The sequence below is a fragment of the Enoplosus armatus genome, chromosome 16 (genome assembly GCF_043641665.1).
Source record: "Enoplosus armatus isolate fEnoArm2 chromosome 16, fEnoArm2.hap1, whole genome shotgun sequence".
NCBI lineage: Eukaryota > Metazoa > Chordata > Actinopteri > Centrarchiformes > Enoplosidae > Enoplosus > Enoplosus armatus.
Window position 1 is genome coordinate 5507885 of NC_092195.1, and position 14037 is coordinate 5521921.

Sequence of the window (14037 nt, forward strand, 5' to 3'; positions counted from 1 at the left end):
GGATGATGTAGTCTATGTATGAACCACCACTACGTTTTATGTGTGGAATAGAGTTGTACCACAAGTGTTGGCCTTAAATAGATGTTTTCGAGATAGAGTCACTGTAGATTAATAATGATGCTATTTCTGTCTGAGTAAGTAAATGTTCAAACACTGTGGAACTGCTCTTAATGTCCATTCATTCATGTAATTCGTTCTTGGTGCATCGGAATCATTGGTTATATGGTGCAATATATGTTATTTTTGTCTACCTTTTAGCATTTCTCCATACCCATATTGGTGCTGGGTTTGCCTTGAACGTGTGACCTAACTCCGGGTCTTTTATTTTGAAACGAAGTAGCCGTCGCAGCTTCGCCGGTGAGAGCAACCGGGCTGAGAAGGATTACCGGGGGCTGGTTTGTCCTCGGCTGCATTAAAGCTGGAGCTGCCGCAGCTGCACACACATCAAAGGCTCTCCTCCTCCTCCTCCTCCTCCTCCACCACCACCTCCTCCTCCTCACTGCAGCTCCCACCGTCAGGCAGGTCTAGCTACTGAATGGTGGAGCCATTTCGTCTTTTTACACACAGCGGGATCGGTGTCCGGTCTACACAACGGGACGTTAAACGGACACGCTCCGAATTTCACCCGTCTACGGTAAGCACCGGGGCTGCTGTCGGACTGCGGGTCTAACATTGCGTCTGTGTGTGCTTGAGGACGCACATAAAGGGAAACGTATGATATTCTCATGATAGGCACCTACAGCTCAGGATGTATGTTGTGGACGCGCAGTGATCTTATGGTGATTTCATCGGGCTTTGTGGTACTATTTCAATCTCCTATAATAATATATTCCATAGTGTTTTAACAGCTTGTCGCGTCTTTACACTCAGTTTGTAGTTGCCATAGTAATATGTATATTCATGTATTTTAATCAACCATATCCTATGTTTCTATGCATGTCCTACAGGAGTCGAGTGTGTCTCCTGTTCATTTATGTTGTCATGTATGTTCATGTAACAGCCTTTAACCTCCCTTATTGTTCCTTCCGGTAGCCTACGGTTCCTTCTATGATTCCCCTGTAGTGTGTATCTGTTGCTCTGTTAATGCACCCTTCTGTTAAAATGTGTTAGAAGACCACCTCAGTGCCTCTGCGTAAAGCATCGTCCTATCATTGCACAACCGCAGTCACAGTCATGATGTCGGTCCACTTGTGGGAAAAACAAATGATTCAGTCATTCAGTGCTCTATTCTGACAAAAAACTGTCTTTATGTTGGTCTGTAAGCGGGTGTTCATCTGCACTCGCATTTATTTGTTGTTTCGCTGCTTTCTCTTTAGTGGAGCCGCGTCGAGATGATGCACTGAGGAGAGAGCGGCTCAGGCTCCCCGGTCGTGTTCATCCTGAGGCTGCAGTGAACGGAGGGGGGATTGCGGTACAGCAAGGTTAATACTCAGCATCAGTAAAGGTCTTCTCTGTGAGCGGGAGCCGAGTTGAAAGAGTGAATCTTGCCCCTGTGTGGGGGGATCGGCGGAGAAATATAGATCTATAAAAATTATGGCCACCCTACTGCGGAAGATCGGTCTGATCCGCCTGCACGACCGAGACACCGAGGACCCAAAGCACCACCAGGGCTCGTTAAAGGGGACCAAAGGGAACCAGAAAAACAACGCCAACAAACACTGTCAGACCGCCAACGAAACCAACATCCTGAGCACCCCGGAGATTAAGGCGAGGAAGCTGGACCAGCACGGCAAGGACAAGCCGTCCGGCAAGGATAAGCAGGGCAAGGATGCGAAGGAGAAGCAGCAGACGGGAGGAGGCGGGAGTAAAGCGACCAGTGCCTCCTCTATACCACCGCTGGCGCCTCACCGGCAACACTGCACCCAGGTCCGAACGCGGAGGCTGATGAAGGAGCTACAGGAGATCAGGAGGTTAGGGGACAACTTCATCACGGTGGAGCTGGTGGAGGACAACCTGTATGACTGGAACGTCAAGCTGCACCAGGTGGACAAAGACTCGGCGCTGTGGCAGGACATGAAGGAGACCAGCACCGAGTTCATACTGCTCAACGTCACCTTTCCCGACAATTTCCCCTTCTCGCCGCCGTTCATGCGGGTCCTGACGCCCCGGTTGGAGAACGGCTACGTGCTGGACGGCGGGGCCATATGCATGGAGCTGTTGACACCCCGCGGATGGTCCAGCGCCTACACGGTGGAGGCGGTCATGAGGCAGTTTGCGGCCAGCCTCGTAAAAGGACAGGTGAGGGGAGGAGGGGCTGGTGGGTGAGGGTACTTGCATGGAATATCATCAACCGTAAGGCATGTTGATCATCTCTAGTGCATTTATTTATTCAGCCACGACACGCACTGGGTATGAGCGATCCCATTAGGCACCCGTGCCTCATGCGTAATTAACGCGTAAAACATATGTCCACCACGGCGAGGCGTTTAGTCTGATGTGGGTGTTTAAACCAGGGCTTGGTTTAATGCAAGTGCAAAAATATGAAAATGTGTTTTGGTCGTTTCCAATGAAAATCTACTTGCAATCATTTTCTTGAATTGTCATTTTTGGACACCAGTGGTGTCTCTCAAGACAGCATGTTTATAGGAGAATGAAGTGTGTCCCGACAGGGAATAACCCCCCAGTGAGAGGCAGTTTGACTTTTTATTTTTGAAAGAAATATATCATCACAAGACAAAATGATTCAGTGATGTTTTTGCTATATGTTTAGCCTGTTTGTAGCATTTGATGTGCTCAGTGTGAGCTGTAGGTGCTCTACTGGGACATCACAGGCCTCTAGTCTCCTCATGCTCCCATCCTCTCTGCTAGGAGCAAACCCATGATTGTGAATATTATTAATCTTTATGTGACTTTACGGCGGCCATTTCATGCAGTGCAACCCTCAGTATCTCCTTGATGCCAGCTCCTCTCTGCAGTCCCGGCTTGCTCTGCTTTTATTGCCTCCATAAATCAGCATCCTTTGATAACAAAGACCTGCTAGGCTCTAATGCAGCCTCGCAATATCTGTGCTCCTGTCCGATAATTCTAAAGGGGGAATAAGACAAATGATTCAACATGTGCGATGTGTGATGAGGGGTAGAAAGACACATGAATAAACAGAGACAGCAGGTAGCCTACCAACCAGCAGTCCTCAGTGACATAGACTGACTGGATTATGTAATCCTGTCAAATCTGTTTTCCACATCCTCAGTGCACTGCAGCAGCAGCAGCAGCAGCAGCAGCAGCAGTATCAGCTCTGCAATTCCGATGGAAATGGCTGCATCTCCAAATGCACTCCAGGCTATAATCGTTGAAACTCTGAATAGATTTTCTGTTTTACACCCAGATAAGAATCAGTGTTTTCCAACGTGTTTTCAAATGCTCATTTTTGTGTCATATTCCTGTCATTCTATATATGTAGAGCCTGCTTCTTTCTCCTCCCAGACTCTCAGTCTTGTGACGTCAGCAGTATGACAGCGCTGTGACAGGAAGCCTTATGTAAACTGTCAGTGGATTCTCCTGCCCAACCCCCAACGCTTAGTGCTGTTTTTTTTGTCTTTGATGATATAACGGAACATTATTCCCGAGTCATCTGGTCATTAAGCGTCTGTTACCAAGAGAGGTCATGCAAAAAACTGTACCCACAGCACAGAGAGAGGGAGAGAGAGAGGAAAGTGTGTGTGTGTTCATCTTTATTTGCTGCTTGAGGAGATGAGCTAGCAGCTCTGCAGTGCTCCCTAATTATGGTGCAGTGTCTTCCTTCTCCAGTTTGCTAATGGAAACAATATTGATTAATTATTCCTACGTGGTTGTGTGCATCTCTTTACCTCTTTGTTCGCCTCTTTTGTGGATATGTGCCCACACAGGCGCTTGCATGTGTTTCATTTCCTAATTTTCCAGGAGATGTGCAAGTCTCTCGTGCATCACGGCAAACACAGAACTATATATAAACCTACATACACCAAATGTATTCATTCGTCCTTGGGCACAGCCTCACTGTGGCAATAGCAACATGCCTTGTTTAGAAGCTCCCTCCCTATTTTTAGTGTGAGAGGATACATGCAGTGACAAAGTGGCGAGATGAAAGTCAACAGCGTTACACGTGTCTTCACCTGCAGTTGTGAGGGAACACACACACACACACACACACAATCACACAAGCTGAGATGAGATGACATTTTAAGAGGTTTAACTGAACTAAAGGCAATCAGCAATTCACCAGTCTGGCCTGCAGATACTTCATTTCCAATTTAAGACAATCACTGTCTCAGCATAATCTAGCTCGTATGACAGTGAGTGAAGCCCCATAGTGCTGTGCAGGTGGTAGGAAACAGTAGTCTAGTGTGGGAAAACCCAGCGCCATGTTTGATATAGGTGTCTTTGTAGTGTGAGCCAACTTGGTAATTGATCCGTACTGCTGTATTGTTGTCTATACTGCAGTGTTTACACTCGTGCACTGGTGTCGTTTAGAATTATATTCCATTTACCACAGGCTATAACCCATTCTCCTCTTCTCAGTTTGCACTGCAGGCACGTCTAATTAGATTTATTTGCAAATGTTTCTTCACTGTTCATTTCTGTGAAAACAAAGTCACTCAATCACTTGTGCTCAAATACAATACTGCAAATCAAATACTGCTTTGTTGTAATTGTCAGCTGTTTATTCAGCAAAAATGGACATTTGCTGGCTCCACCCTCTCAAAAATAATTTTCTCAATTTAATGTAATTGAAAATGGAATAAATTTGGACTGAAAATCAGTAAAAACAAGCATTTTAGAGTCACCTTGGGCTTTTGTTTGACATTTTATAGACTAAATGATTAATTGAAAAATACAATTAGACAATGAAAATAATCGTCAGTTGCACTCCTGGATATGAAGCTTTAAATAAGGATAAAACCTGACCAAACCAAATTAAAGGCAATTAGTATGTCACTTCCATTAAGTTTGGGGACTCACATGAGAGGACAGGCAAAATTGAAGCAGCAGAGGCTGAGATACCCTGACTTTACCCTGCAACTGGAGAGTGTCCTTCATTAGACCCCCAATGCCTCTTAAATACCCACTTGTTCAGGAATCCCACAATCCCAGTTGGTAATTCAGACTTTCTGTTAAAGACGTGTAGTCCCAAGTAAGCCCAAGCCAAGACAACCCCTGATGACATCATCAGGGTTATTCTTTCAACCTTTGGGAAGTTCCTTCAGAGCCGCAGAGATTGTCCCCTTTTAAAGTTCCTGTTTTCTGTGATGGCTTTCATTATTCTACCTAAGTTTCATTTTTTAACTACAAAGATGACTGATGCTGACTGTGTGCAGGCAGGGGAAGTTAGACCAATGACACCCAGTGGTATTACCCTTTAATGACCCCGCCATCAGTCCCACAGGGCTCTCCTTAATGATCTGATGAGGATGATGATGACATTGATCCCTGTTTGTTTTTCCTGGCCCCTTTAAGCACATGTCTGCGTTATGCAACCCCCCCCCCACACACACACACACACACACACCCCCAGCCCCTAGAGCTGCTTCCCAACATGCACTGGGGCCTTCCCCCACTCTGCCCATTGACTGATCTCCATTCACACGATTACCCAGCAGCCACTTTACACGAGTGTGTACCTCTCAACAAGCCGGCGCTTAGCTGAAATAGATAAACACTGACATGGCACTGTATAGGCCCGGGGCGCTCGCTCAGCTGAACCGCAACACACACACACAGACACATACACACACACACACACACTTTTGTTTGCCCATTCTTTCTCTCACGAGCAGATATTTTTACTTTCTCTCTCCGTCCATCTTTGGATGCATCATACATACCAAGCCATTCTTGTGGATGACTGCGAACACAATGGCGCTAATTAATGCTCAATTTCCCCTTTTCATGCTGAAGTCATACTTTTGTGCAGGCTTGTGCATCAATACACTCATTCACAAGCGTATTTTCACTCTCATTTACACACTCTCTTCCTCTCTCCTCCTATCTTTTACTCTGTTTCAGGTATGTCTATATTTACGGTCTGTCTCTCTTTCACACACACACACACACACATAACCACTGTGTTCAGTGTAGGCATATGCTAACAGAGTCTAATTTGTCCACACACACACACACACACACTCACACACTGCCCAGTGCTCTTCTCACTGGGAACAAACCAATGAGAAATTGCCAGCTATTGTGCGTGAAAGCAAGTACACGATGCTCACAGCGATTGGTTTAATGACAACAAGATGTTCAGCTGAGGGTACTTTCCTCCCTGCCATCGATCACCATGGTAATTACATCTCTTTAACAAAGGCCAATTGCCATTACGATATCCATCCAAAGGCAGCGGCCGCCATTTTGTGGTGGTGACAGCAACCATATGGCGGGAGCTGAAGATGCGCGTGGTTATGAGGCTGCTTTGAGAAGGGAAAACCACATCCCAGCTTTTCACCAACGCTCTGTGACAGTAGCCAATTCTGGCTACTGAGCATTATCTGTGTTTGTCAGCCCGGGTAATCTGTAGTACAGGCCTCTGGCAGCACAGACAGGCAGAGCAGGTTTCAGGCAGCGCCGCTTAGGTGACACCCAGTTGGTTTGTTTTCCATTTTAAAGGCTGTGTGGATCAGGTGTTTGAGAAACGAGGAGGTTATCTTTTAATGTGGTTTCGTAAAGGAGAGGAACAGAAAGTGAATCCCCAAGGAGCGCTGCATGTGATATCTGTCTGAGTGAGTCACTCGCTGAGTCACACAAAGCATGTTTCTCAAAGCAAGAGAAAAACCCGCCAATGAAGGGAAACTTTTCTGGTTTCCAGCGCAAATACAACTTCCAGAAGCAGGTCATTGTTTTCATACTAGTGGCGAGATCAGATTTAAAGTGTCTCATTCGTCAAACTCAACATGAGATGAAATGACCTGTCATGGTGGACATTTATAGCGAGGGTTGATTTCAATATTGATTAAAGTACAAGTCGAAGTGATAGGACACACTCATCAAAATGTGTGTGCACTTGAAAGAGACGGGAGAGAGGAATCGAGAGAGAGCGAGTGCTGCAAAGCCCCACCGTGAAATGAGGCCAGTGTTGCTACAGGAATGGAAACTGTAACCCTAATCTCCAGATCATTCAATGTTACCACCTCATCTCCCTTTAATCCCCTGCATCACTTTTGACCCAAAATAGCCGAGCAAGTACGCAATAGGACATACTGATCATCCATCAGATGTCATGGGAGCGAGGAATTAATGCTGGACGACGTTTGATGTATCTCATTGCATGGAGAAGCAGGCAGGTCAAAACTGTAGTCTTTAAAATCCACTTCTTGTTCACTAATGCTTTTCTTAGGCTAATGTTTAGGAGCATTACAGAAAATGCAGATAACCTGTTATCTTGTTTAATCTCTCTAGTCCTCATCTAAATCTTGTATTTGGGCTCTTTTCTCAGTGTCTTTTACTTTAACACACAACTCAAACCAACACCCAATGGCCACAAGAACTAAACATTCGATTAACATGCGAAGCACAACACTTCTGAGGGGTACATACAGTGCATAAGGCCCACGTGTTCACGTACAAACTCAAATAGAAGCGTTGATGTAAAAGTACTGTAACGTGTAAATGTTCAGTCCCAGTGATACAATAACCAGAGAGAAACAAAAAAGAACAAAAGGACAGAAAAAAAACAGAAAAGGGTGAATACCAAAAGACAGAAGTCCCACGACTCCATATCCTTAAACCAGCAGTTGACAGGTTATTAATAATAAGCTAGCAGGTTAGTTCTTCGACCCAAAACCTTGAAGAATTATATGAGGGATGGATTAAGTATTTTTTTTAAAAATACAAATCAGCGTCTTTAAAGTTTTATTTTCTCTAGAATGAATCAACAGTGTTGGAAAATAAGGCACATTCACCTGTTTTACTTTGAAAGGGTATAAAGTGGATTAGCTTAATTAGCACTGACGCAAACCAGCAACTCTCCCGGTCAGCCATTTTGTTTTTCATTTGCTGTAAAAAGAATCTGCTGTAAAGAGTTGGTTCACCCACATTACAAAACAAACATACACATTTTCTTACCAGTGGTACTGGTTTTAGTTGTCCAGGTTTTTAGATATCCATCTGCCAAGACCCCAATAAAATGGAGGTGAATTGAAATTTAGTTTAATTGTTGTTTTTGTACGGATTCAGAAAAAGTGATCTAATGTGTTAATTAGTGAGCTTTAGAGGTGCTGATAGGTGGTTTTTGTTACCTGTGGACAGAGCCAGGCTAGCTGTTTCCACCTGTTTCCAGTGTTTGTGCTAAGTTAAGCTAACCAGCTGCTAGCTGCAGCTTTATATTTACTGTATGCACAGACATGAGAGTGGTATCAATCGTCTCATTTAACTCTCGGCAAGAAATCAAATAAGCGCACCAAAATGTGGCAGTATTCCTAAGACCCAAGCTCTATCTTAATTTCTCTTTGCTATCTGGGCTTATTGGGACCTGATAAGTGTAAAAACTAAGCATCATCAGTTGACATGATGTAGTTCCACATACGGGGACAATTTTGAATTTCCATATAAGCAGAATTAAGTATTATGGTATAACCCAAAATGTGATGTCCACGTATGTGGATGCCAGGTCTCAGGAGGTTAAGCACCAGATGGACAATGAAACAGATTGAAAAGTTGATCGCCTGCCTTGCGTATCAGACATGGTGTCGCTACATAACAATGACTAACCCCTGCGTCTGCAACTGTGGGATAATGGCTCCATTTCTCCAGCGTTTTCCTCCGAAAAACTGGATAGTAGCATGCAGCTGCAGGACTACAGTGCAGACCATGGATGTCTTAAAAATATTCGGGTATTTATGTGTACTGCACTGCAGCATGCAGAGCTCACCATCTAAAAGAATTCCATTAGTATTGGTTTCAGTGGAGAGGACATGGCCTCAGTGCTATATTCTCGCTGCCAAGAAACATCCTGGGCAGAGGGAAGTGGTGCAGTGTTACAGAGCGTGTACAAACAAACACAGTTAAGTACCTGACATATTGCACAGCAGCAGGCCAGTGTGTAGTGAGTCAACTACAACAGAAACGTCAGCGTAGCTGCCCTCTGACCAGTGGACAAAGATTTACTGTGCAGTCAGACCGGTTTGTCACGACCTTCCATTTGTGACGTTTCTTTGTTTCAGAGGTGATTTTTATAAATGAAATGATGCACAATCACACCTTTGTCATGGCTGCGTATCTAATGTGAAGACAGTTGTGTCTTTTTTCTATTTATGCCCCCACGCACTCTTCTTCAGACTTAGCACCGCTGCCAACAACAGAATGAGCAGCTTCATCATTACAGGCGACACCCACACCTCTTTTCTCCATTTTGTTTTTGTTTTTTTTGCCTACGTTTATTATTAGTTCCAGTGTGTGAAAGAGGGAGGGCTTCAGCAAGGTGGTGCCTGGGTGAGAATGTCTCCGTCAGATGTCACGGTTTCCTGAGTGAGATGCTTTTCACACTGAGCACAAGAGGGTTACATGCTCATATATTTATTTTCTGTCATATTTACAACCTTTTCATCATTTAGTGCAGTGGTTGGTTAGGGTCTTCACTTACCCCCCCATCGCCCAGTGTAGTGGAGGGTATATTTTCACTTCCAATTGAACGTGACGTCTTAAAAGCCCTTTGCCTGCCTTTAAACATTGATCTAATGTTGGCCAGGCTGCATCCAGACCACTTGTCCTGTCAACATCAGGCAGTGCGTTCACCATCGGGTGTATCCATGTGCACATGTTGGCTGTGTTTCTGTCTTTCTTTCTTTGTCTGGAAAGACTTGAAACTGTTTTTCCAGAATGAGCTTGACAAGATCACTGACAATCGAGAACAGGAGAACCATCTTTCTTTTGATCAGACGATGCACATCCAGATCAGACAAATAATGTTTCAGTGTGAAACATTCCAGTGTGATGACGTGTTGCTTTTCTGTTTTATATGATGGTAAACTGAATATCTTTGGGTTTTGGACTGTTCATCGGACAAAATGAGACATTTGAAGGCATCACCGGGGCATTTTTCACCAGTTTCTGACACTTTACAGGCCAAACAATTAATGGACTTATCAAGAAAATAATTGACAGACTAATCAATGATGGCAATAATTGTTGCAGCTTTAAATAGATGCTGCGATCAGCTAAAAATCCTCCATGCAGTGGCTTTAAATTTTAAGTGAAATTGATTTTGCAGCTAAACACAACCATAGGACTTGGAAGGAAGCCTCTATCTCCATTAGTTTCATAGTTATGGCTAAAGAAAAATACATTCATCCAAGATTTAGATCATTGCCAACATCTAATCAATTGTTTTTTGGCTCAGGACCTGTTTGTCTATCCAATTTTGTCCAAATGAATTCATAACTTGGAGGTTTCCTCCTGACAGACAGACTAACACATATATTGCGTGAAAATAGCTTCTTTGGCAGACATTTTCTAAATACTGAGGTCAGTAGACCAACTTCCTCCAGTACAACAACACCTGTCTAACAACATATTTGGTTATATCATCTGTAGATGCTATCTACTTACATGATGATCTAAATGCTGTTTTAAATAATTCTCCTTGCTGCCAAGAATGTGATTTAGGTGGAGAAACTCAATCCCCCCTTTTTTTAATGGAACTTATTTTTAGCCTAAAAAAGTCACTTTTTAAGATACTGACTACAGCCAGCAGGCAGTTAGCTTAGCTTAGCGTAAAGACTGGAAACTGGGGCAGCTAGCCTGGCTCTGTCTAAAGGTAATCGTAGAATGTAGACTCCTCCTCAGGTCTTTAAAGCCCAGAATACTCAGGAACATTATGAAAGACATAACCATGGCGTCCTTAATGTTAGCTGTGCAAATGTCTGTATTTTTTCGCCTTTCCACACAGTCCTAACCTCATTTCCCTCTCACCCCTTCCTTTCTCTCTCTGTGTCTCTGTCTGTCCTCACAGGGGCGTATATGTAGGAAATCAGGGAAGTCCAAGAAAGCTTTCAGCCGCAAGGAAGCCGAGGCCACCTTCAAGTCCCTGGTGAAGACCCACGAGAAGTATGGCTGGGTGTCCCCGCCCGTGTCCGACGGCTGAGTGCCCGGCCTCCGACCCTCCGACCCCCGCGCTAGCCGGACAAAAACCCAGCTAGCCCTGACACGCAAAACGACACACCACGCTAACTCAACAATCTCTCATCTTCACCTTTTGCTGTTTTCACTCAAGAGTTTTTCATTTTCTTTTTCGTTTTTGTGTGTCTGTGTTGTTATTTTTTTTGGGAGAAAAAAAAAACAAAAACAAACTTTGTCCTCATCTCGACCGAAACTCTCGGAGAGCAGACACGCCACCACCATCGTCACTCCTCCACCAAGAAGCGACTTTCGTTCCCCCTCCCTCTCGCACAGGGAGGCTCTTTCCCCCATTTCGGAAAGACCTGAGAGGGAGGTGTGTGTGTGTGTGTGTGTGTATGTTTGTCACTCCATCCAACATCAGCTGGGAGTGTGTGCACGTGCATCGCAGTGTGCGTTACTATCGGTGGATTTCTTTTATCTTTTCTTCACGCACACCCATGCACGTGCAGTCGGACTAATCGAACAGTGTGGACTTTTCCACCGATGTGAAAGACTACTGAATGATGGAGGACCCCCCCCCCCCCACACACACACCACTCCTGTCCTCGCCATCCCATCCTCCTCTCTCTCCACCCCTTGCCCCCCTTCTTCTCTACAGCACCGTCTCTCTCTCTGTAGCTGTCGCGTCATTTACATATAAATGAAGCTGTTAATGTTTAATAGACGGGCAGCGCACTGGCGTTTATACTCACTCCTTCATTTCCCCTTTCTTTCGACTGTGCCGTTGCTCACAGTTCAATGCAACATGAAGATTGTATTTTACATGGAGCTGTGCTCTCTCTCTCTCTATCTCTTCCTTTAGCTCGCTCTTTCACTTTGTTTCTCTTTCTTTCTCTCCGTCTCTTGTGGCTAAATTTAGAGCTCACTGTTGCGTAGATGGATATTGACTTCTAATGGAGAAATAAAAAGTCACATGTTGCTGTGTGCAGAGACTATGTATGATAAATAGATTGACAGTCAATCACCTCTCCTTCTTTCTCTCTCTACTCTCATGTTATCGTGTGTGTGTGTGTGTGTGTGTGTAGGAGAGGAAGAGGACTGTAATTCCCATGATTTAGATACCAGATGTACAGCTGAAGGGCCAGGCCTCAGTATGTGTGTGAGCAAGGGAGACAACCCTTTAAACAGAGAATATGATTTACTGTGAATGACACTAAGGCCTAAAGGGAGTGCTGTTTTTTTTTGTGAAATGACTCTTTGCCGTCTTGTTCCACTTTCTGTCCGCTCCTGATTATTACTGCTGTAAACGTAAAGCGTGTGGTTGTGACCGAATAGATACGTGCACATAGCCTCGCCTGTCTCTCTCTCCGATCCATGTGACGAACTAAAAGGATACACGTTTTGGACACACAAGCTCACCCACACAATACACACACTCGTGCACACACCTGCGGCCTTGACGGCGGCGGTAACACCCGGGAATGAAGACAGACAGTCAGGGGTTTGAGCGCCGCCGTGGAGTGGTGGAGGGGTTCTTTAAATGAGTGCACGCTTCAGAGCCCGCCTGATTGATGTCTGCTGAAAGAGGGAGAGGGAGAGGAGGGAATTGTGGGAGCTTTGATCACTACCGGCAGCTTCTCGGAAATGTCAGGTGGCTTGCAAAATGGCCGAAGACAGATATTATTTGCTCTACCCGCCGTGATTACTTGAGAGACACACCGTTCCTGAGTTCCAACCTTTAAAAGGACTTTATAAATATCTAATTTTAGCTCTACGGCTGCGGCAATGTCGGCCTCAATCAACCGGGCGCCTGCTAGCCACAGACTGTCCGTCCGTCCAGTCCAGTGGGCTCCTCGTGTGTTTGTTTTGCTATCTGCCAGTTAAATGTCAGAGGGGAAAGCTGCTAATTGGTCTGACATTTCAGCAGAGCGTCATTAGAGGAGAGCAGCTGAGAGCAGAACGATGGAGGATGTCAAACCTCCCGCTCCGTGCTGACATTTTGTCACTTTCCGCTCCTGCTCATTTGTTTGAGGGGGGGGGGCAGATAGTGGGTTAGGTGAAGAGACGGGGGGGTTCAGGAGCAGCCCGGTGCCAGTCAGCTCTCAGCCCAACCCGTAATCCTGGAGCAAGATGTTTAAACCTGCTAAGCTGCAGCCGAGCCGCCGCGTGCGGGTCAGGCGGCGCCGCGTCTCAAAGCCCTTGCGTTGCGTGTGCGGTCGCTAACAAATATCTGTCTGTGTGTGAGTGCATGTGTGAGCAAATATGTGTGTGTTACACTCCCATGATGAAAAAATAGGCAAAAGAGAAAAAAAAAAAAAAAAAAAAACAAGAAACACACCATCTGGTATGTGATCATGTACGAAAGCGTGTTAGTCCTCTTTGGATTTGGCTAGTCATTTCAGGGTCGATCGTTTAGTGATCTCTTGGCTTGTCGGCGGAGAAAACTGTAAACTGAATTATTATTAAGACAAAATATCTCAAAAGCTGAGTGTTTGCTGGTTTCAAGAGAATAATTTTGTGATATAGTTTAGATTGGTAGTTTGCAGACACTAACTGGGTGAACTGATTATGTTGTATTATATCTGCATGTGATATGTGATTGGTAGCTAGCTACTGTATATCTTTTTTTCAAGAAAAGCAAGAAAAAATATGGGGAAAAAACAAATGCAAATGCTTCTCTTCTCTTGTTCTTTTTTCTTTTTCTTTTTGGGGTTCTGTATTGTATGTATATTTTATTTCTTTCTAAGCGTCCTACAAATGTCACATTGTGTTATATGAATGTTTGTGTTTTAATTTATTTGTGGTTTGCCAAAATGAAGATTTGAAGCATGTTGCAGGTATTGTCACAAGAAAATGAGAAGAAAAAAAAAAAACAACCCTACGAAGAATGATAGCCTATGTATTTGTGTGATGGGGGAAGGTGTGTTTATTTGGGGGGATTTCAGGGAGTCAAGAAGGACAGAAGGTTGCAAAGCCTCAAGATTATAAAGGGAGTATTTCCTTCATTGG

The 14037-nt window shown here is 44.6% G+C and overlaps 1 protein-coding gene across 1 annotated transcript; it reads left to right on the forward strand.

Annotated features, from left to right (window-relative positions):
* Nucleotides 1–1854: 1854 nt before the first annotated feature.
* Nucleotides 1855–11053, forward strand: ube2ql1 (ubiquitin conjugating enzyme E2 QL1). Its single transcript, XM_070922400.1, has 2 exons — nt 1855–2238; nt 10922–11053. The coding sequence occupies exons 1-2, from the start codon at nt 1885–1887 to the stop codon at nt 11051–11053; spliced, it is 486 nt and encodes a 161-aa protein (XP_070778501.1). The 5' UTR covers nt 1855–1884.
* The last annotated feature ends 2984 nt before the right edge of the window (nt 11054–14037 follow it).